At 38.1% G+C, this 24,578-nt stretch overlaps 3 protein-coding genes across 10 annotated transcripts in view; 1 reads left to right on the forward strand and 2 right to left on the reverse strand.

Moving 5' to 3' along the window:
- Nucleotides 1-17,061, reverse strand: part of LOC108623467 (telomerase-binding protein EST1A) — a 171,711-nt gene extending 154,650 nt beyond the window's left edge. For 4 of the 7 annotated variants that reach the window (XR_003388982.1, XR_003388981.1, XR_003388980.1 and 1 more), the window contains exons 1-15: nt 16,912-17,061; nt 15,743-16,175; nt 15,367-15,658; nt 15,010-15,288; nt 14,680-14,927; nt 14,083-14,592; nt 13,779-14,003; nt 13,380-13,706; nt 13,120-13,296; nt 12,508-13,032; nt 12,353-12,431; nt 12,165-12,275; nt 12,072-12,083; nt 11,174-11,398; nt 10,723-10,784 (exon numbers count right to left, since the gene is read on the reverse strand). Coding sequence is in view for 4 of the 7 variants with exons in the window: in XM_018022001.2 (XP_017877490.1) it covers nt 10,723-10,784; nt 11,174-11,398; nt 12,072-12,083; nt 12,165-12,275; nt 12,353-12,431; nt 12,508-13,032; nt 13,120-13,296; nt 13,380-13,706; nt 13,779-14,003; nt 14,083-14,592; nt 14,680-14,927; nt 15,010-15,288; nt 15,367-15,658; nt 15,743-16,175; nt 16,912-16,960 (3,554 nt within the window). In the remaining 3 variants the exon portion in view is untranslated. Of the gene's footprint in view, nt 1-10,722; nt 10,785-11,173; nt 11,399-12,071; nt 12,084-12,164; nt 12,276-12,352; nt 12,432-12,507; nt 13,033-13,119; nt 13,297-13,379; nt 13,707-13,778; nt 14,004-14,082; nt 14,593-14,679; nt 14,928-15,009; nt 15,289-15,366; nt 15,659-15,742; nt 16,176-16,704; nt 16,890-16,911 lie in introns of those variants that run through there. The other 3 variants (XM_026812331.1, XM_026812332.1, XM_018022002.2) reach the window with 3 other exon arrangements.
- A 141-nt stretch (nt 17,062-17,202) lies between these two features.
- Nucleotides 17,203-19,182, forward strand: LOC108623470 (3-oxoacyl-[acyl-carrier-protein] synthase, mitochondrial). Its single transcript, XM_018022004.2, has 3 exons — nt 17,203-17,778; nt 17,865-18,245; nt 18,320-19,182. Exons 1-3 carry the CDS (start codon nt 17,481-17,483, stop codon nt 19,060-19,062), a joined length of 1,422 nt encoding a protein of 473 aa, XP_017877493.1. The 5' UTR covers nt 17,203-17,480; the 3' UTR covers nt 19,063-19,182.
- A 221-nt stretch (nt 19,183-19,403) lies between these two features.
- Nucleotides 19,404-23,699, reverse strand: LOC108623469 (gametogenetin-binding protein 2-like). 2 transcript variants are annotated; one of them, XM_026812333.1, is made up of 12 exons: nt 23,444-23,501; nt 22,905-22,933; nt 22,585-22,775; nt 22,353-22,496; nt 22,075-22,287; nt 21,813-22,016; nt 21,588-21,756; nt 21,348-21,512; nt 21,179-21,268; nt 20,840-21,106; nt 20,354-20,758; nt 19,404-20,278 (listed from the first exon to the last, which is right to left on the reverse strand). In XM_026812333.1, the coding sequence occupies exons 2-12, from the start codon at nt 22,905-22,907 to the stop codon at nt 20,102-20,104; spliced, it is 2,028 nt and encodes a 675-aa protein (XP_026668134.1). In that variant the 5' UTR covers nt 22,908-22,933; nt 23,444-23,501; the 3' UTR covers nt 19,404-20,101. The 2 variants fall into 2 exon arrangements, with proteins under 2 accessions (XP_026668134.1, XP_017877492.1); XM_018022003.2 differs by lacking the exon at nt 22,905-22,933 and having other exon boundaries at nt 23,444-23,699.
- Nucleotides 23,700-24,578: the final 879 nt, after the last annotated feature.

Raw genomic sequence — 24,578 nt, forward strand, 5'->3', positions numbered from 1 at the left:
ATCAGAAATAATGAAAACCCCATTACAACCAAATAATTATAATAGAATCGTCAATTTAATAGCAAGTTATTTGTTTTTCATTGAGCGTCACAAAACGATTATTGAAGATCGAAGATATACATTTTTTAACGCGGTACGAGGAAGAAATTTATTAAATCACTTGGTAAAAACAGTGAAGAATCTCGTGTTCGTTGAAACGAGATTCCAAGCTGAATTTGATCGAGAATCAAAAAAGATCTTTCTTGGGTCACGAACTTCCCTTAGAAAATCACTTCCCGCGATCCGGGACGCTGATACACGGTCTCTTTTTCTTGTTAACTTCGATCGCTCTGCCGGTCCGATGATCTCCGCTCGATTTTCAACTAGTACCTACACCTACCACTAAAGCCCTGGCGGGCAATCTGAACGCGAACTGGCACGCAGCCGAGCACATCCGCGTGTCGTAATTACACCAAGATACATATGTGTGTATAATGTTACGCCGATGTGGCCGGCGAGACCCGCTCACGGCACGCAAACGTGGTCGAACGATCGAAGACTTCTGCGTTTTACTCGCGAGTTCAGTTTCCACCTTGCGCGCATTAGCACAGTAAACACGGTGTAATTATTAACACCGATCGGGTATTCTTCACCGTGCGCACGGTGGCTGTTCATTAGCGAACCCTTCGTATCTCCGGACTCACAGTTGGCCGATAACGCGAGCAACGAGAGTTCTCTCCGTTAGCTTGATCTCGGTAATCTACTAACGCGTAAGAAATCCTGCGGTGGAAGTAACCGATTCACTCTAATGCTGATGGCCACGTTACGAGACTTCAAAGTTAATTGCAACGAGGTGTGAATATCGCAAAATTGGGAGGTATGAGTAATCGAGATAAGCGTATCGTCGCTGCAGGCAAAATGTTTGAAACTTCTCAGCACAGTTTTTATCGATTCTATTATGCACTAAGAGTTAAGATAAATATTGAAAGATCCAGCTTACGAATGAAACACGAATAGATCGATAATAAAATCTCAGAGGATTCCTAGACGAGACCCTCTGCGTTAAAGAAAGGAGAGAGGAAGTACGACCCAGTGAACGTGGAATAAGAGTTAGAAAAGCCGAAGGAAGAGGAGAATTGCACTTTAGGGCATAACGGCATCCCCACGACCCGTGGTCGCTGTGTCACGGAGATGCGGTCTGTGTTTCGAAGTCGTGGTACAAAGGAACACCAACGCGGACTCGAATGGAGGGAAGGGAGAGCTCGGGAAGTACTACACCTCCGGCGAGGTCTCCCTCGAGCACGAGCTGGTTGCGTCGATGCATTGAGAGGGCAAGCGCACGGTGCCCGATGTCCCATCGACACCGAGCAACTCTATGACTAACAAGTTTGCACTTTAGCGCATAACGGGGTATTCCAGTGTGTTCCATAGATCATGGTCCATGACCCACGGATTGCGTGGGCCGGGCACCATAACCATTCCTCCGCCGATATACCGACGCGCCGCAGCGGCGTGGTATGGCGTGGTCGCGGTACCACGAGCATTAAGTTTCCAGCTTCTTCGTCTTCTTCCTCTTCTTCTTTCGCCTCCGTCCGTCGCGTCTTTCTCATAGTAGTTTTCTCTATCCTCGCGTACACTCCGGCTCATAAGTACGGGTAACGAAAAACAATTGTGAAAATGATCTTGAGTAACATAATGATGAAAATGGAATCAAACTGAGATGTGACACACCTTGGCATAATTGATATTCCGTTATTCGTCTTCTAGTCTTGGCAATAAAATCTGAGGCAGATTTTCTTGTACACATTTATTCGACACTCAGAGGTGTCCTCGTATTTATGACAGAGAGTGTATGCACCATTCGCAGACCGACTTCGCCGCTTTTGATCGCAAGATAATCGCGCTAACGGATTATCCTCGAACTTGCCAAGCGGAGGGACCCCGATTTTTCTTAAATCTGATCACCGATCGTGTACTGCCTTAGAATAGTCGTTCCCATTACGAGCCCTCTCTATATACACCTGCATACATGTTCACCTGGATTTGGAACGCTCTTTCTGAGGCTTCATCTTGGTGTTCCTCTTCTGCCTCTTCTTGGGAATTTCTCGTGGGAAGTATGATCCGAAGGTTTAGATTGCGCGCGGTAATATGTGGTAGATGATTGTGATCATCGACTAGAACTTAGGACAAAGACTCAATAATATATATGCTAGCTCGGAACGTTACCGTGGGTCATGCTCGATTTTAAAAAATATGAAGAATACGTTGCTCCAATTTAGAATTAAAAAACATCATACGATAATGGAATGTCTCCTCTTGAAAATATTTCGTTTATTTGAATTTTATATGAACACAGTGATATTCTATTGTCGCTAAATCCACTCATATTCATCATTAATGAGATGCATAAGAAAATACGAGCAACTGTTTGCAATCGAGTGTTATCGTCGGGTGTCACACGACGCGCATTTACGTTCACCTCGAATTCATTCCCGAGCGAGGAATGCTATAAATCGTGTGGCTCGTCGCGATTGCCCAGTTCTCTCAATAAGTAACTGGTAACGTCGAAGGAAAGGCGTACACCAGGAAATCACCTCGGCCACGGTAAGGTCGCCGTGTAAGTAAGAGGCTAAGGTCAGGATGCCAACGCTACCGCGCGTTGCCCCACACGGAGGAACCTTCTGCTCCGTAACGAGCCACATTTACATCACTGACATCGATAGGTGGAGTACCACTAGGACTAGGCGAACATTCAGCTCACCAGCTATTCTAGATTTTATTAACTTAGAACCAAGGATTGTAAACTATAAATACATCATTTCTACCGTCATAAACGAGTTTATGTTTATTGGAAACATCCACTTTCGCTTGATGCAATCGCAAGATTGATCGATCTACTTCAAGATATACGTGGCAATACGATACAGTGTATTTAAAACCGATTATTCGTTTCTTGAAGGACGTATTCATTTTACAGCAATTTCCAGCTTAGCAAGGTGATAAACGAAAACTGTGCGTATTAAAGCCGATGATTTATGTAACAAGGTTGCGTGGCGAGTAAAAATTTAATGAAAAGCAATGCTCGTGGCGCCGAGAGAACCACTTAGCACTGTGCAACATCGAGGAATACCCGTTGCAATAAAATAAAACCGGGTTTTTTTTCGAACGCCGCTGTTCAAACCAGTAAAGAAGATTGCCATTTAAATGGCTCATCGAAACCTACAATTTGAATGATAACTCATCCCGCGGGAACACGCGTTGCCATCTTCGCGAGACCCACCCTACGCGAGATCAAACCGATAAATTAGAGTCTCGTGACGCACGCATAATCCACCACGTATGATTTACCTCCGTCTCTCAAAGAATTTAATATCGCGCGAGAGGAGAGCGAAAGACCGACAGACAAATTGTCCTCACTTTCTCCGATTCCATGGTCAAGCGCCTCAATACGATTTAACATAATTACAGGCAAAGATTAATCGACTATCAATAGAAATATAATATATCAGATACTATCTTGATTACAAGATCTAAATACGTAGTCTTGCTGTAAGGTTCGATTCAGCTGAAATTACAGCCGCGATTTAGTATCAACATTGTTCTTTATGTATGCAACAGTGTTGACTGTAAATCGACTTTCGTACATGCAATTTTAGTCTTGCATCTTATGAATAAAATTGCTAGGAAATTGGTGCACCTTGACGAAAACGAATAGATAATGCTACATGACTTATTACTTCTCTACGAGTTAGCTTTGATAAAAAATTGAATGTAATGAGAGTGAATAATCCTTCATTATTTAAACAATAATGTATTTAACGAAGAATCTTTGTTATATTCGTAAATCGTAAAGCTATAAATATGCTGGAATAGTAATAATTCAAACAGCTCGATATTTTATGAGTACCGCTACGTTCTTCACCACACCCATTACAACTTACATTACAACACAATCTCAGGATGAAACATAACGCTGAAAATAGTAGGAAGTGCGTCTGAAATGATACGCATTACTTCTAAATCTATCTTGTCATCAACGCGCGAGGAGCTAGGCGGTCTGTAATAAGGTGTCAGGCTTAAAGGCTCGTTATTATCGCCCAAGGCGTCAATATCGAAGGTTCCTTGATTGATAGGCGCAATAAACTTGTTATGTACACCCCACAGGCATCCTTAGGGATGCATTTCAATTCAACGAGTCGAACGTGTCTGAGAAAAAACCGTCTATAAGCGTCTGGAATGTTAACCATATTTTTCCCTACCTAGTGCAAAGAAAAAAGTGAAACGGTGTATCCTAACAAGTCTCGTTTTAGGAAGGCTATACTTTTCTCGTAATCCGTAATATCATTGGAACGAGATGAAAGAAATGTTATAGCTGTATTCATAATCGCAACGCAGAACGATTATTTCAACCACCCTGTAATAAAGCAATCATCAAATTTGTTTGCTTCCTTTTAGCCGGTCAGAAGCTGAACAGCGCAGATCTCGAACCTACCCATTTCGCAAAACCTACCAATTTCCGTGAACCAAAAAATTTCAAGCATTCCAGCGAACTATTTCCTCTTGCTAAACAAGAACCGCCAATATCCCCTTCATCCCCTTTTTAATCGTGCGATTCTAACAGAAAGCAAGAAACCCTACCCCCCACCCCCAACTCGTGCCCGCCCCTGGATGCAACTGATCTGAGAGAGCATTTTCGCAACTAGCCTGCACAGGATCGACGAAAAAACGATCGATCGAGCATCATCATCACCATCATCCGAGGGAACAACCGTTGCACGCAACAGGGAGCGATGTGTAGCCCGTGACCATGCAGTTTCAGCTAGACATCGAGATTACGGGGTTAAAACGGATGCACTCGAAAGGTGGCACGGCGATGGGGCGATCGCAACGGGGCTCTAATCAACGGCTGCGAGCCAATCCGATGACTATGCGTGCACAGCTAAATCCGATGTGTACCGGTGCACGGTGCAACACTGGGTTCGGGAATCCTATCGCTTTAAGAGAACCGCGGTGAGTGCCGCGAGTGAACAAACAGAGTTCGTAAACATCGGCAGCAACGGCATCCAGGGCTTAATAAGCGGCTCACGGTGTTATAGATGATCTCTTTATTGACCGTCATAAATCAGAGTTAAGAGCAGGCATTATTACTACCAGATACGTTATCCAGTACGTCGAGAATCAATGATAGAGTGGAGCTAGAGTCCCACTCACACATCGTCAAAGACACCTTGCCGTGATAGTATACAATAAGATGGAAATAATACTTCAAACTGAATAAAACAAAATTGAAATTGGACAATTTAAATGATATTAAAAAAATGCAGCAAGCGATGACTGGTGGAAAAATAGAGTAGCGAATGTCTGACGATGAGTAAAGATAGCTAATGGATTAAAGTAAGAGGATTCCTGGGATGGAGAACGCATTGTTCAATTAAGACGAGATAAGTATTCGGTTTTAAGGGACTAAGCAGCATCAACATCCATTATGGAACCGTGGAACGCAAAGGGTGAAAAAGGGGATGATCAGAATGCGCATCCTCTTTCAACAGAGGGAACAGTCCGACGAGTGTAATACCGGAGATCTTGTTTTGAATAAGAAGTTGCCGGAGAAAGTGTCTGCTGTTACGTTAATCCCCGAGACAGATTAGGATTCGGAAATTTATGAGAATTTCTTGTAGTAGCGAACAAGGTCGAGAAATAAATTAGGGATTTAGCTGGTTTGGAGACTGTGATTCGGATCTTGATTTATTGTATCAAGAAATTGAAGTAATTCTGCGAACATATACGGGACTCATATACACGTATACGACAGGTATAGTACGGTCGAAAAAAGTTAAATGATACGATATAAAGTATAAAACGAACGGAGAACACTTAAACATCTATTCTTCAACTTTTTTACCTTGCAAATAAAAAGATACATATCGATTCGAACCAGTGTCTTTAAGATCCGGCGAACTATTAAAAGACACAAAGAAGGAGACAAAAAATTAGTGAATCGAGATCGCGGGATGATTCGTCACAGGTTCATCAACCGGTAGCCGGGGACAGCTTCGGAATGGGTATCGGAGGGTATCGACAGGCAACAGGAATCCAGATAGTCATGGCACACGATGCATATATGTATACGTGCACTTGGTTGTTGAAGATGGTCGGGTTCTGGTCCGAGGCTGTGGTGTCCAAGGGTGTCCTTGAAGCGGGCGGGGTCGTCACTCGAGGGGCCGTGGGTAAACGACCATCAGGATTCCCATATGTGTTAGGCAGCCGGAGTCTTAGAGCGGATAGCGTATCTTACACTGGTGCTACTTAACTTTCTGCATCTGTATACGTGACGTTGTTCTACCTCCTTCCTTCTCCCATCTTTCGTTCATCTTTTTCTACCTCTGTCCCGTGGAATAAAAGAGGCCACTGGCACTCCCTTACTTTACAAGTGTTATGAAATGACGAGCCCTCTCCCACCCCTATTACTTTTTTTCTTAGTACTAATTTATAGATTTAATTACGGCGTCGATAATAATCGGAACTCCTGGAACTCCTTTTTCTTAATACAAATAGAATTCCAAATATTAATTTGAAGTCGAACACAAAAGGCGATTAATCGTAATGTTTCTTCACGTCAACGAGGAGAAACGATAAAGGGTTTGCAACAGATAGAGTAGTGTCATTGAAATATGATGAAAAATGCAAGTAAACAGATCGAAAGAGGGCACACAAGGGTGCATAGAAATCGTCGTTGAAGGAGTATAATTCACAGCAGAGGAGCCAGGCGATGCTCGACCAGTAATGAGCCAAATCCATTACGGCACCAGTAGCAATGTAGCAACATGCCATAAGACAGTCCTAGGACTCTGACTCCGAGTATTTTCTCTCTTTCCTTCTCTCCCATTCGATGGATCAAGAGACGAGAGGCAATGTACACGCGTGTATCTATGCCACGCACGTATCGCGCGGTAACAACCATCTAACCAATAGCACTGGTTCACTAGCAATTCCAATTATAGATCGTAAGTATATTCCAAGGAACCGAACTGGCATCTGTCCTCTCTGTGCGTCCGCGATCACGCCACCCCATCCATCGATCCAACCGCCTGTTCGCTTCCTGATTGCCACGAAACCAATTATGCGCGGAATCGGTCGAACAAATTGAATAGTTTTGGCTCACACCCCCACAGAATTGAGAGAATCTACCGTGTAGCTGAACGAGGTCGCTAACGAGATGAAGGAACGTGCATACCACAGATGTAACTTAACGTAATATGTGTTCCGAGAAAATGAGAATACAACTTGCAGAATGTCTAAACTTCACAAACATTTGAAGTATATGCACCTTTCTGGGCAGCAAAGATAAAACAAGATTAATGTACTGTTTTACGTATGAGATCTATCTGAATCCTATCCAACGAGATTAATAACGTTATAACTGACAATGAGAATTCTCTGAAAACATGCTACAAGGAAGTGAAAATACCTCGGTTCTTGGAAGACGCATCAATAACCCGTGCATGCATCTAATCCATCAAACCAATTAATATAAAAACAACTTATCAATCATCTTCTACGTACACGGCATCTACCGAGGGGAAGAGAGGAGGAACATGAAATGAGGAACACCCTATCGCACGAACTTCAGCGGTGAGTCGAACGTCGAAGAAGCCGGGAGACGATCACCGGACAATTTTCTAGAAAGCCTGGGACGAACGCGTGTCCAACCGGAGAAAAACTAGCTGGTTGCCGATAAATTCCACGAAGAAGCCGGCCGTCCGGCGCGAACTATGAGGGAACACCTTTTTGCCACGAGGTACCACCGGACATAAATCGCCCCGCACGGCCGCTGCCTGAATATCGACGCCGATTTTATAACTATCACGTAAGACACACCGCGTCTGGCATCGCTACAATTAAACGGAGGTTTGCAAGGTACCCGCAAGTTCGTTACAGCCAGGATACACCGGATGTACGTTACACAGGTGCACACGTACAGGGTGTTCCGCGGCAAACAAACGACAAGTTCTCAATATTTAATAACCAGGCCGCGTTCTCTTCTTCAACGGGAACATTACTGCGAGGATTTGAACGACGATTCTCACAACCTGAATGGAGAAAATATAAAGTGAATGCAAGCAAGTACAATCGACAACTGCTCGAAAGAATGTTTGCTCGTGAACTATATAGAGAACGAGTTCGGTGAAAATTTGACTTAATTCAAATCGAGTACATCTCTCAGATCTCCGCTGCACGGAACACCCTATATATTTGTGCACGAAGAGAGACAAGAAGAGGATGCTGCCGTGGCAGCGTGGAACACTGCGAGATGTAGCTTGGTAGAGAGGCGGGACGGTGGCCACTGGCGCCACGCAATTGTCAATTAACATTTTTACCGCCGTACAAGAAAACATGAAGTTATGTGGCAACGTACGCGTTCACCACGCTCAGACCACGGCCGAGCTCGATAGGGTTCCAGGGATCACGGTGCCAAAGAGAAACGGAGAACGAATTAAGACCAAGCTAAGGAAGCAATTGTAAAAAAGAAGACGAAAAGGAATAGAGGAAAAATGATAAAAAAAAATAATCGAAAGAATACATTTCATTATGATTATAGGTGCAGTATTTCGCTAAACGGAAGTGCCGCCCAATCTACACCGCAGAGTATCACTTAGAAATCTATAGAGTTCGTTTCCACACATGGAAAATTGTCCCGTAGAATACGTCGTAAAAGTTGAAGGAATTCATTTATCGCGCAACATCTCTCCTCTACTATTAAACCCTTGTTGATTATTTTTTTCATTAATGATTCACTTCATTATTGAAATATTTCTATTGATAGTGGCTAGTTTTGTAAGACGGCAATACAACTATCGATACATGCAGCTGGTAATGAACCAATATTTCCAGATTACTCGATTTTTATTGTATTCCCCGACGTTCTTAGGATGCTCGTAATATCATGTTACTAAAGGCCACGATAGCTTGGAATATTGCATTTAATAAACCAGTATCGGTTTCGCTCTCCATTATACAGAGTATACGCGATAAACTTTTCTACTCGATTCACTCTTTATTTCTGGTTTTCTTTCTAACGGTATGACCAACCGACAGCTCACTTTTTAAACGAAATCGATCGGGAAACATTGATGTTTATAGAAGAACAGACCAACTGTAATATATCATGAAATTCTTAGTTTATGTAATAGCTAGTTTTATGTAATAAAGACATTTTGTACTCATATTCATCTCAGCTAAAAATAAATGATAATAAATCTACCCTATTCATCCATACCTCTCGAACTCTCGAGTTAATAATAATCAATGAATATGAGAACAAGAAAAAAGGTACGAATAAAATAACGCATTACACTACTGATGCTGTTAGAAACAGTAGCAACGTTCGTTGCCCGCATGTTACACGATACCTCGTGAAGAGAAGGGTGTGCGGCATTTCACGAGATGCAAATGTCGGGCAGTCGGACAGCCAGTCAACCGCACCATCAACTCGAGCACTAGTGAACTACGCCAAGCGTGTCCCTCTTCATCTTCGGCTCCGCTTCAGCGGACCGATGACGCTCGTCGCAGATAACTCCGCAAACCGCAAAGCTACGAGTTACTGGCCACGGTCCGCCAACTCGCAGATATAAGCATGAAGTAGCTAGCTAGATGCGTTAACCATTGTCAAGGCCATTTCTCTCTCACTTATTTCTCACCACGAGGATAATGTTCTACCCCTAGCAAGTTCCTCGTCAATTGTAAATAACAATGAATGAAGATCTGGGAAACTTTAATGCCCAAAGTTAAAAATCCTACTCCATGTATATGTTTATATTTTGTGTCATAATTCAATATCATGTTAATCCTGATCAAAAACTTTTCGCCAAACGAACTACACCTCTTATGCTTGACATCAATATGTACACATTTCTTGAGAATCAGAGGAACTTTTCTAGGATTATGAAAATTGTTACGTGGACACAGCACGCGTCCGATAATTGTATTATAAGTCATTTAAATAGCAATGCATCGATAGCACTACACCGAAATCTCGATGGTGCAATCAATAACATACTGAGACAATCTGTACACTTAACAAAGTTATATGGTGAACCCTTTGAGGCAGAAATTCCCTGTTATAGTCCTTTTGGGAGCAATTAAAACTTTCCTTAAATAACGAACGACGCTACGCGAGGATAACAACACTGCTCAACAAGAACATATGATGCATGTATAGCGCAATTTAATTGTGAAATAGGTAATTTAAAAAGAAAGAACCTGATTGCATGAAATAATTTTAAAGACATCGCAAGAAAAATTGCGACAAGTACGAAGATGTATAGCGGAAAGACGTATAACAAACACAAGAAGTCAGCGGTTAACGCTCACAAGAAGAATAACAGTTTTAATCAGGTACAAATATTGTTCAATGAAAAACGGGACTAGGACGTTACACATCGTTCCTTTGAGTTATATTAGCTTGACGAGCGTGCGTTTAAACAACGATGAAAACAAAATAATTCGTTTTTATCCCAAACATGCCTGGCTTTCGAATATATCTGTACCAGACAATTTCCTATAATATTTAATATTTTTCACGTTTGTTTGCTGCTTGCTTATATGCGTACGATTACTTTGACAAAGTAAGATTTGATCGAATTCATAAATAAAACTAAGCAATCATTTTCATGTCCAGTTTTAAGCTATGCAATTACTTAAAAAATAGTAAATATTTTTAATATGAGAAATAGTATCACTTACCCTACCCTGTTGATCAGTTTTCCATGCACATGAAGGTAAGATGTGACGAATCGTTTATTCACCTAGAACACAAAATACATAGTATTTTTGATTATTAACCCCTTCCCGTGCCATTTAGCTCGACGAAACTATCTGTACTAATTATAAGTACTATCTGTACTAAGTATCTGTTCGCGACTCAGACTCGTGATATTTATGTTTGCCCCACGTATCTGGTCGCGAGTCAGACTCGTGATATTTATGTTTGCCCCAAGTATCTGGTCGCGAGTCAGACTCGTGATATTCATATTTGGGCAAAAATCTTCATCGCGAGTCTGAGTCGCTAAAGTACGGGAAGGGGTTAAGAAATTAAACTTGATACAGTATGATGCTTAAGGGTAGCTTATTTTTGTTGTAATGAAGAATGATAAAAGGGAGTGGAGATCAAAGAAACAGAAAAAAATTTATTTACCTCGACGCTGCTTAACTGAACCAATTCTTCTAAATCACTATGGGACAGTCGCGCTTCGTTGGCAGTGGCTGCAGTAGTTGTACGACGAACTCGTCTTCCACCAGGGTGAATCCAAATTTCTCTTCTCAATCCACCACCGACATTATTCGCGCCTTCTTTCTCTTTCATCCTGGCCCGTTCCTTCCATTCGCGTTCCTCTTTCCGTTTCCGTTCAGTTGATTCATACTGTTCAAATACACAAGAATTTAACCACACGTACAGTTACCAATAGAAATGAGAACAGCATAGTGCGTATAGCGTAAATGAGAGGTCATCGTACAGTTTTTATAAAAGTCCCTTCAAATATTTGTATTCCGTTAGGTCTTTTATATTCTGTTCTTTGATATTAATAGAAGATACAAGCACCGTAATCGTGAAACATAAAAAGCTCGATAAATATTTGTATCTTTCTATTTCTATTGTACTATAGCTGTTCAAACAGACGCATGCTAGTAACCTATGTGCACTAACGAAAATGGTGCCTCGATTTATTAAAATACAGCAAAATGCAATGGTTTATATGTTCTATAATAATTGAATTATACATTTCTATTTTTTGTGAATGCTTCTACTGTTTCAAATCACTAACTATAAGAATACTATCAGTTTCAAGCGTAGAATGATTTGCTCCCGAGTAATTGTGATTGTCGAAAGAGAAACCGACTGTATGTTCAATTAAAAGTCATAAGCGTGTGAAAAAGTATGTGAATGCGTACAGAAAATCTATACAGAAAAAATCAATGCACGTGAAACTGAAGTATATTAGGCAGCTTGAAGATAGGGAATTATTAATTCGAGCTTCAATTAAGGTGATGATTGCTATTTAAAGAAATCACACCAAGTATTGAAATTTACTTACATAATGTAGATACTGGCAGCGAAACAAAATCAAAATATTATTAAAGTTAGTATTAATACAAACTTATAACTAAAATATTTAATATTTGCGTACCTTCCTTCTGTTCTCGTCAAAGAGTGCTATCAAACTCTCTCTCGCAGAGTGGAAGGGATTGGATGCCATAAGAGATCGCATGTAATAATACACCGCATCTAATTTTCGTCTCTATAAACAAGATTCATAAGGAAATGATAAAATTATATTTTTTACTGTTTGGTTGCTTTTGATATCAAAATACGTACAGCATAATGTGCCAGTACTGCCAGCTGATTGTAGGGCCTCCCATTCTTTGGATTAAGTTGTTGTGCTTTCAAATACCATCTAAGAAATTGTTACAGTTTGTAAAAATAATAAACAAGCTATATTCCGAAAATTGTCTTGTTCTTTTTGTACTTACTGCCTTGACTTTCCATAGTTGTTTGTTTCATTTGCCTGCTCCCTGTATCTCGCCAAGTCACCCAAAAATAAGTATATCTTTTGCGCGCTTACTAAGGCTAAACCTAAGATCCCGAGACCCTTAGGCAAAGTTGACGATGCGAGAAACGTGTCCAATTTAAATTCGTATTTAGTTTCGAGAACAGTTAATAAGCTCTCTAAATATACAGTGCCATCGTCGATAATTTTTAACATGATCTTTTTGTAATGTTCTCGCCCTTCGGTATTTTCCTTAGGCATGCCCTTTCGTAACATCTCGATCATATTATAAAAAAGTATTTTCCAAAAGTGTTGCTCAACGTTCTCGACTTGACAAAATTTAATATCAGTCTCGAGCAAAGTTTTCAAACTGTCTTGTAAAAATTGTCTTATGGTCATAACTCCCTCCCAATTTGACGTGAAACCACCGGAACTCAGTATCCATTGTAATTCTAAATCGGCACGCTCAATATCCAAAAGCAAGTAAGGGTTCTTGGCTAAACGAAAGCTATAAAACAAAAAATTACAGTTAACATCAGTATAATTATACTTGTTTCGATTTATAACTGGCGATGAATTCATAAATTTCACGTACCTATCAGAACAAGGATCGTACCACGAAGGTCTTATATTTCCGAATTGGTCGTTTGTCATGTACGGTGGTGGCACACCGTCTAAGTGCACCCCTGGGAAGCTATGATGCGTAGAAGAAATTCCTCCATGCGACTGAAACACTGGTACAGTTGGACTTTGTAACGTAGTTTCATTCTCCCTATAAAAAGTAACATAATCGATGAACAGATTAACATTGTCATTAATGCGAAGCCAAAAATATTCTTTCACATAATTCTTTACCTCTGTACAGCTGCTCTGCTGTTGGGTGAAGTAATAACGATTGGTTTATTAGGGTTGTTGGGATCAAATAACGTTCTCTGCATTTGTTGTCCTTGTTGTCTTGGAGTTGGATGACTAGGCGGGGACTGGCTAGTATCAGGTAATATTAAAACACCTGGTGTATGAGAGCTTGTATATCCACTAGACGATGTTTGATGCGTTGTCACAGTATTTGATATCGAAACAGAATGCGAAGAAACATTAGGTGTTTGTCGTCCGTCATCTGATTCACAAGTTGACATTTTCCTGCCTGTTCTCCAGTTTTCATCTAAATGTCGATCGGGTAATCTGAAACAATGAAATATTGACACAATTATTTCAATATCATACGAAATGTAATTCTTTTTATATATTTTATACCTGTGTCTATGGAGATCGTCAAAATTTCGATTGCCACTGCGGTAATTTCTATCTTTACTAGATTCTCGACTACGTTGTATAATATTACGATGTCTTCTATGTTCGTATCTCCTACCACTGGTGTTACTGTTTTTTTGATTATTATTATAATTATCATTTTCTCTATTCTGTTGATTATTTTGCCGATCACGACTGTTAATACGAGCTTTATCTCTGCTGTTACTTCTTCAAAATGCAAGCAATGAATTTAAATATTAAGAGTATTATAAATGTACATTATTACTGATAGTCCAACAACTCCTACCTGCCACGTTCCGCATGCTTCTTATCACGCTTTTTTTTTTTACGGCTGCTCCGACTATGACCGGTTGTCGTGTTCTCGTTACCTAATGCATTAACATTTTCCCGCAAACTTAACACGGATGAGCTGCGGCTTGCACGCTCAGCCTCCAACTTCTCATTCAGTTCAACGTCTTCGTTCCAATCAAATGGATGGTCAAGGGATGTATTCAATGTAGTACTAATAGATTCGCTTTTCGAAGATGCAGTTGAATTTTGTTGACCATTTTTCTTATCTTGCGTTATGGTACGTTCGGATGTGTTACTTGTTCTTTGCGTTTGAGCGCGTTGGACAACCGCAGGCGGTGAAGTAGCTCGACGATGACTATCAGGCGATATTTGACGCTTATTTGCACTAGGTAATGAAGTAATCGGTGACGCCGACGACGGTGGTGGTATCATTGAACTATCAGCACGACTCAAACTCTCCATACTAGTATACATAGTGCTATTGCTACCACGACGATCGTAAGACCTAGTTTTCGTAAGACGTTAAAATTAGAGTCAGTAAAATATAATTAATTATGTATAAAGTAAATACGTTCGATAGAAACATATATACCTTTGCATATATTCTTGGCTTGGTGTATGAGATCTAGAACTTGGAGCTGAATACTGATCAGGCGTAACACACCTAAATATGTTTGTGGAATTTTCTAAGTCCTCTGGCCTAAGTCTACCTCTACCTCTAGTTCGTGGGGGTGCGGTATTGGACCAGTTAGGTTGCGGCGGTAGCGGACCAGATGGAGGTAAATTTTGCATCGTTTGCGAATGTTGCATTGCGGGTGGAAAATTATAGTTCGATGATGCCTTCAAATCGATCGTTTAGTTTGAAAGTATCTCGAAATTTATATAAGTTTTATCAGGGAAAAGATAAAGAAGTTAATTTTACCGGAAATGTAACATTACTGCTATTCCACGTATCCTCTAAGGGTGCCGTACTCGGTGGCAAAGGCAAACCGTTGTCCATTAGATATTTCTTCTGAAACCTTGGCGGTAAGTGCTCTATTTTTATATTTTTTGGTAAACTATCTTTTCCGCCACCCCATTTGCCAGATGGTGGTTTGCCTTGAAATTTTTCCGAATGTCCTGCGGGTTCTACGCTACGCGTATCTCTGGTACGATTAAAATCATTTATATGATTCGTTGTTACAAAAAGTGGTTCTGAACCCTGAATAAGCGAACATTAGAAATTAATTGCACGAAAAAAATTATTATATGAGGTCAAAAATGTTGAGATATTCCGAACCTGTCTGACCTCACGCGAATTATCTTTCCTATTTCTGTGGCCTCTGCTGGATAAAGGAGAATCAGATCGCCAACGCTCTTCGTTCTCATTACCGTGACGTGATCTCCGGTTGCCCGAATATCTTTTACCATGATCATCACTGTTTTTACTTCTGCTCTCACTGTCTCTCCTACCACGACCGTTTGACCGATTACGCTGACTGTCACTTTTATAACTACGATTGGAATGAGAATCACGATCCTCACTACGCTCTCTCTCTTGATCCCGATTCCAGCCCCCTTGATTGGGAGATCTAAGGAAGAAAGATAATATTTTCATTCAATCCACATAGCTTTTTGTTAGTAACAAAACAAAAATATCTTTTACAGTCATTCACCTATTTGTTGTATCTTGTTCTGCCAATGCTTCTTTAACTCTTTTGGGTACGTACAATTGTTGTTCTGGTTTCTTAGTTTTCCTTTTCGAATCTCCAGAATTGCTATTTTGAGAAGAGCCTTGTGCCTGTTCAACGTTTGTAACACCTCTGTAGTTAATATTTAGATCATTCACTTTTTCTGTTACATTTTCAATTTGCGATGATGGTGGACTATTTTGAGATTGATTGGGTCTATTGAGTTGTGATTGTTTTAAATGATGTTGGACGGAGCTTGATTTAGGTTTTTCCTGCGAGATATTTTCATTATCTAGATCATCCGTAGGTCTGCCTGATTTTCGAAGAGGTCCACTTCCTGGCCTGTATAAAGCCTGGGATGCCCTATTTCCTCCACCTCTCATTCCCATTGATCTATCTTTATCTAGTTTTGAATTATCTGGAAAAATAAATGCTCTCGTCAATCAATTTTATATATTAGGATAAAGTAAAAGAATGATAACACAAATGTTCTTCCAAAGGAAAACCTTAATTATATATTATGTTTATTCATACATTATTGTTGAGATTAATCAGAATCCTTTATCAAACTATATACTAAAGCTTTGTGAATAGTTCAAATATATAAATGATTAATCAAATCTGTTATAATATTCACCAAGGTCTGGTTAGTTTTGATCTCTATATTTGTAGTACTCTTCATGTATGCACTTTAAACATTATATGTGACATATACTAAATAACAGAACTTTGATATTATAAATGATCTGTTAATATTAATAATATGTTATACTCAAATGAATCTAAGAATTCAACAGCGATTGTTGACACTCTTGACAGTAACTCCACTTACTATCATTCAATGAAAAATCAAAAGTAAAGATTATGTAATCTTAAACTACTTCAAATAAAGTCACAACTTCTAGAAAAGTCGTGAACTTATAGTTAATACCAAACTTATTTCTTACTCTGGTTAAATTTCACAACATATCACAGCATAATAATTCCCGCTGTGGTTTTAGGTTAGCTTGTTTGGTGAGGTTAACCCTGTGAATGCACTCAACAGAATTGAAAGGGGGCATACACATTTATTAACTACTCCGCACAAAATATAACCGTGTAATCGCAAATGAAGATATTTATGTTATTCAATGATATATTTTTTTGCTGGGTACCTTGTAAAAATTCTCCCCACTTTCTGCGTCCTTTGTCGCGGTTCGCCATATTGAAGTACAATCATGCCTAAATTTTTTTAAATTAGAAAATACGAATTTATTTCTAATCATACGTGTACTCGATATATAAGTACTAGAGTTAATGGCTATATAAATAAGAATTACAGTAAATGATAAAACACATGTAAAAATTTAATTGTCGCCTTATATCACGCTGAATGCGGATGATACAAACAGAGATTTTCTCTCTGCTACAAATACGTCGTTCCATAGGTGGTGCTGGCGAATTAAACTTAAAAATAAGTAAATTACTAAAATGTTGAGAAAACCTTAATAATTCATAATCATAGAAAACATATGTCGTTTAATTATAAAATATAATTTGGCCGGAAAACCTTGCAGAGGTTTACCATGCGTTAAAGTAATTGTTACAACTGTCGTAACAGAATGCACATACACATACGTAACACGCCGTGGAAGAATGTTTTCATTACATTTTCTTGAAAGAAAAACTTTTATTTTTTATCAATTATTGAATCTGAAATGAAACTTATAGGTGCTTTTGTGGAATGTATAATACTGAGAGTTTTCTTAGAAAAACTTACTGTATAACAGCGTACAAGCTTATTAATAAACATTTTTTTAAAATATCTGTGTGTGCCGGTCAGATGTTTGCTCCGTGTGGTACTGTTAATCGTACATTAACAACCGCTTTAAGATGCAAGCGACGAGTTGTCGTAACAGGAATAGGAGTAGTATCTCCTCTTGGAGTTGGTGCACAAAATGCCTGGCAAGCACTTATTGAATCTAAATCAGGCGTCATCAAGTTATCTGATCCAGAATACGAAAAATTGCCTTGCAGAGTTGGTAAGAATATCATAAAGCTTTTAACTTATTAAATACATTAATGCATTTTCTACAGGTATGTATAGGTGCATATAATTGTTTTGTAGGTGCATTAGTACCCAAGGATAATGAACCTCATGGATTAGATATAAATAAACATTTCACAAAAAGTGATTTACGGACAATGTGTCCTGCTACTGCATACGCCTTAATAGCTACAGAAGAAGCAGTGAATGATGCAAATTGGACACCAACAGATGAAGGAGACAAAAGAGATACGGGTGTATCAGTAGGAATTGGGATGATAGATTTAGTTGATGTATGCACGACGTATGAAGCCTTAAAAAAGGGATATAACAAAGTTAGTCCCTATTTTGTACCAAGGATTTTACCAAACATGGCTGCAGGGCAGATTAGTATTAGATATGGTTTTCGTGGTCCAAATCATTCTGTATCAACAGCATGTGCAACAGGAGCACATGCAATTGGTATCACACATTTCAACAAAATTGGAGATGTAACCTTATCTAAATTATAATTAAATGATTTATATAATTTGCAGGTGATGCATTTCGTTTTATCCGTGGTGGAGAAACCAGTGTTATGATATGTGGTGGAGCAGAAGCATGCATTAGTCCTCTTGCTATAGCTGCTTTTTGTAGACTCCGGGCATTGTCCACTAGCAAAAATGATTTTCCATATGAAGCTTCACGACCATTTGACAGAGACAGAGAAGGATTTGTCATGGGAGAAGGTGCTGCTATTTTAGTGATCGAGGAATTAAATCATGCTCTTGAAAGAAAGGCTAAAATTTATGCAGAAGTATTGGGATATGGTTTATCTGGAGATGCAGCACATTTAACTGCGCCTAGCGAAGATGGCACTGGAGCTATACTAGCTATGGACCGAGCTGTGAAAGATGCTGGGATAGAAACTGTAGATATAACTTCTATTAATGCGCATGCAACTTCAACTCCCCTAGGTGATGCTATTGAATTAAAAGCAATAGAGTCGTTTATGGGGCAACACAGTAAAAATGTGACTGTCACTAGTACTAAAGGTGCTCATGGACACTTATTGGGGGCAGCTGGGAATTTGGAAGCAATCTTTACTATTCTAGCAATAAAGAACGGTGTAATACCTCCAACATTGAATTTACATAATTTGGATATAAAAACGTCACTAAATTTTGCCCCTAACATAAAGAAATGCTGGAACGTGGAATCTAAACGAATAGCCTTGAAAAATGCTTTTGGTTTTGGAGGAACAAATGCAAGCTTATGTTTTGCAGAGTACAATGAATGAATCGACCATTAGACTAACACTATTTTCAAAAAAAGGCATAATAATGTACGACATAATAATAACAAACTAGTCACTCCCTAATGTACATAAATAAATACATGCATTTGCATTTGAAATACACAGGTGCATAATTTCATTTTATAATGTAACGAAGTATAATTCTGTAAAGACAACAACTGAAACAAAAACTTGAAAAGTTTTGATACCTTTATATAATATATAACAAAACTTAACTGTATAATATGTTATGTAAAAACAAATTTTATATCATATTATTGTACAGAAAACTGAACAGAAAAATATATAATTTGGAATAACATAATACAATATGGAATGCAATATTTATTTTGTATTAAGTTTTAATATATTCCTACTATGTCATTATTACAACATTTACATTCATTTTACAGAAAAAAAATCATACCTTCTATCTTTGAAAAAATAAGATCCTCATAGAGCTATGTAGCAATTAATGAAGTTAACTTTTTATACAGTCGCTTGCAACGTGCAGTGAATCGTGATTTGTCAAAGTTTTATAATTTATATATACTACGCTCATAATTATACGAGCACACAGAAATCAGTCTCGTTTAACTCAGAACACTTCAGACGTATACTTTTTTTGTGCCTCAATTTGGTAGTTGTGTCCTAAAATTACCACGATAATTTGAATCCAGTTGTCAAAGTTAACATATGTTTACATATTTTAATTTCATTAATTTACAATTACAGTTTGATCTACAAATGTCTTTTATCTTCATGAATTCAGCTGCGTAGAAAACAACAAAATTCAACATATAACTGTTTCTCGGTACCTCTAGTTTATTACATGCAATTCTTTGCTTACAGATAAACCATACCATATGATGTCCTTACGATACATCTTCAACGATATTTTATGCACATAGGAAGGTTGACACCCAATGATAACAATTATCCGAAACACATATATTGCACTCCTGTTTCCTCTACTGGCAGCAAATCAATGTAAAAAAAGAAAGATTATATCCTATTAAGTAACAATACCTAGTAGGAATTTTTAATTAGGAATGATAAAGGGCTTGTGATGGCTGCATAAAATAGCAAAACGTTTTCTAAGTGTTTGACGAAGTTCTTGTCGTTTTTTAAGAACTTGGCACATTCGAGATTTAAACTCCAACACTTCTTCTGCTGGAATATAACTTTCTTTTTCTTCATCGCCTGATAAATAGGAATCCTGAAAAAGAAATAAATTAATTAAAGAGTACAATCCAAATTTTTATTAATAACTGAACCATGTTAAATTACATACTTCTAACATTTGTGTAAGAGTTAAACCCCCACCCCTTTCCTTTAATAAGGAGATACTAGAACTGGAATGAACAAGTTTATTAGATGGTCGTAAATCATGACAATCTCTCTCATGGTTGCAACAACCATCGTTGCAAGCTACTTCTGATCCTTCAGGAGTGCTGGGAAGAGAAGAACTGCTTATATTATGTTCCGAAGAATAACCACAATCTTGCGACGATTGTTCGCTCGAGGAACGACTTTTCCTTTCCGAGATTGATAGTTCGAAACGTTTCTTCATTTCTATCCACATGTTACATCTTTTGCTTGGCTTCCCTATCCAAGCGTCTACGATTTCTTTAGTTATCGGATCCTTGCAGTCTTCTAGATTGTGCCAATGGCCATTTTCAATCTTCTCAGAAAGATCCTGTAGATTGAGCGATATTTAAATCTTATCACGTTCAAGGATATCCAGAGCATGTAACCATGTAATACATTGAGTTATTACCTTATACGATTCGCATGCATCAAATAGTTCTTCTTCGGAAAGATCCTTAACAGGTGCATTATTCTTTCTAGTTTTGTTTATTGCGATTTTCGTCTTAGATTCAGTAGAACCTTTCTTGGCCGAACTTTTTTGCACGTTCGACGCCTTCTTCGGGAATGCTAATTGTGTTTGACTTTGTGACCGTGTTATACTGGACTTTGATTTTTTTACACAGTCTGAACACTTACACGTAGGTGGTCCCTTGTTTTTTGGATCTAATACTTGTAACTGAAAGTGGAGAACATAATTATATGTTTGCGTATAATTATACAGAATAACAAGTATGACAAATTCATTTACCTTATGCTGATCTATATTTTGAGTTGTTGGCTTTGAGTCCGCACAAATACAAGGTGTGTCACTATTACCACTTTGCCTTTTGTTTAAACACTAATAACAATCAAATTACACAAACATATTATACACGTCCAGCGATCGAAAATATTGTTATTTACGAGTAATAACGTACATCACATGCATTTTCCTTCTCTTCTGTCTCATATCGACGTTCTTTCTTCTTTTTACGTTTCAAGCGCAACTTTTCTCGTCTCTGTTGTTTCGCTATTTCTTCTCTCGTTAATTCCTCATACAGAAGTTCTAACTGGGAAAAACCTTGCTTAACTTCTACAGCCATCTACAGCAAGCAACGTTATCATTTAGAAATAAATCGATCATGTTGATACTATTCTATATACTCCATCGCCCGTACTTGAAAATTCCTAGACAATGCATCCACCGCAACAGCAGCTAACACTTTGCACACAGTTGCCTCTTCTCTTAATCGTCTATGAACTTTATGTAAACGTTCAGCGACACACATTCCCAGACATGTAAGTACCTCTTCTTGAGCAATTTCCAAAGTTTTTGCATGTCGTTCCCTAAAAATCAGAAATCATTTTATAAGTGATTTATTATAAGAATTCATGTCTTATACCTTCCCATGAGTTCCGGTTGCGTACGTCCAATAAGGTCACCCATATAACGCGGATTTGTAGGGATATGCACATGTCGGTCATGTATACAACGTCTGATTCCAGCATACAATGACGCCACGTAGCCCTTCTCTTTTTCTGGTTCTGGTTCTGTTGTTAACAGAGAAAATGCCAGCAAAACCTTTGTCCGACATTCACCACAAAACCTGCAATAATGCATGCGATATAAGACTTAGATTTAATGAAAAGAATTTATAAGCTTACCGATGTTTACGTAAATACGTATCCAATGTAGCTTCAAGAGTATCACTTTCTATTAATGCCAGTTCCAAATGACATGAATGATCCATACAGTCCCAAACTTCTTGCCATGCATTTGGTGGAGGTCTCATGCGTTGAATTTCTAACGAATGTAATGCACATCTTCGCGATTTTTTATTCCTGGGCTGACCTTCAACTAAACTGTTTAACCTAGTGCTGTAATGAACATCAGAATTGTCATACGTATACAATAAATCAATGTAGTATTTCTATTTCATTACCTATGCTCTTGTAACATTGTACAAAGTAATTGTGGTGATTCCAAAATGTCATCCTTTATTGTTAATAAACCTTCAGGTGTAATCACCAAAGGATCTAATGCTGGATGTCCTGACTTCATGAGGTCATAGAATAATCTTTCAACACTACATGTATGTATAAAATACAGATTAATACAGGTTTTAATTGTCTACTCATAATACAGATACATTTTATGAGAACGTTTCATTATACCTTCTCCTACAACCAACACATGGTACAACTTGGCCTAAGATTGCAAGCATGTCCTTGCACGTTACTTCAAAGGAAGCTTTAATTTCTTCTTTTGTAAGCATATTAAGTTTCCTGGTGAATTCATCAAGCTCTTTACCGCAAACTAATGGACTATCACAGATTGCTTCCAAGCCATTTATATCCATAATCATCTATAATATAATAAACGCTGTATTGCATTAAATGATTAAATTCATCTTTATTCCATATTTATGAAGAAAAATTGTATATTTTTACTTAATTGCAAAAGTATTCTAAATCTGTGATAAATGCCCACGTACCATACACTTTTAACAGGCAGAGATGTAAACTGCATGACATTAAAAGGTTTATAGGTGCAAATAATTTTATATAAAATTGCGTATATTTAAATACATTTTATATTTCATTATATGTAAAATCGGAGTACTAGAGTATAACATGTCACTCTTATTACTAAATGTATCGTACAAGTTTTCGTCTGATTCACCTAACTATATCTTCTCGAAATACGAAAAGAAAACAACATACTAATTTGACATTCCTTTTCCAATAGAAACAAGTGAATTTAGAGTGATATTATGAACGCAAGCGCAAAGGGAAAATGGACAGCGAGTAATAAAAATTTGTTTTTATTACATGTCAAAGGTCAGAAGTTATTAAGCAAGATACAGATATTAATCATAGTACATCTAATTAGTTATGGCATAAGCGCATGCATTCATTGCCACGCTTAGGTTAAGTCAGAAATATCGTAAGATACTATTACGTAAGTTCTCTTGGACTTTTATCTCCCAGCAGATCGAAACTGTTCGAAATGACAAAAGACAATTAGGCTTACTGTAAGATTCTCATCTACGATCAACGGCATTTGTCTTCGCGTCAAATCGACCGGGTCATCGTCCCGCCAAACGTCCACGAGTCTCGCCATTGCTGTGCAATTTCTCGAGCAATTGATGTATGTATGAAAACGTCCGATCTCGCAGAACGTTATAGAGCGTGTTCACGAATAATTCGCAATCTACTGCCAAGGCTACACCAAAAAAATAAGTAGACAGTTATTATACGTCTGCCATTTGCAACGAATGGGTTCTCACTTCCGCCCTGCGTGCATTGTCCCGCTTCCCTCTCTACGCGTCATCTTATCCTTATTCTAAATGTAGTAGAGATCATACCTATGTATTGGGTGTTCAACCACGTTTTTTTCAATCATTTTAATCATATGTCACAGAAACAAGTATTATCGTTTATAATTGATCTCAAACCAAAGAGATACACATGTGATCGCTTACATTAAAGTGACTTATGTACCTATTTCTAAATATTGCCAATAATAATTTAAACACGTACGTACACAATAAACTGTGGATAAACTATGTACCTGCATGCAAATGTCCATGTTCTTAAATTTGTATAACGGTATACCAGTTTTGTATACAATGCTAAATTAGAACAATATTTATACAATCTGCCAATTCACTTCACGACATCTATCATATTATTGTAAAATAGAAGTGGGAAGTAAGGATATTACTTGAAAAATATCGTTACGGTTTTTGTATTTTAGTATAAAAATGTATTATTTTTACGTACATCGCTTATAATTATACCTTATTATGGAATAACAGATTAATATTATACATTTCACGAAGTGGCATCAACTAATACGAACATCAAAAGTTCCGACTTCGATGAGGTTTCCCTCTGTAAGAATTTCCATTATACTGATTTCGCAATATTTCACTTTTTTCCTTATTAATTTTGTTATTTACAGGGTGTGTAGCATCTGCATCCTAAATATACTTACTCCATATCTAGCAATTTTTTTACATTTTGTTATCAAAATTATGTTTTCAAAGTATATTTGGTTATTGCCATTACTCATATCTATGAGTTTTTTATACTCGACTGATTATGTGAATGATGTTCAATTTAATTTCGTTATCAAATTAATAAATTTTGTTAAAGATTCTTAT

This window comes from Ceratina calcarata, unplaced genomic scaffold (genome assembly GCF_001652005.2).
Source record: "Ceratina calcarata isolate Rehan_Ccalc_2016 unplaced genomic scaffold, ASM165200v1 scaffold27, whole genome shotgun sequence".
Classification (NCBI taxonomy): Eukaryota; Metazoa; Arthropoda; class Insecta; order Hymenoptera; family Apidae; genus Ceratina; species Ceratina calcarata.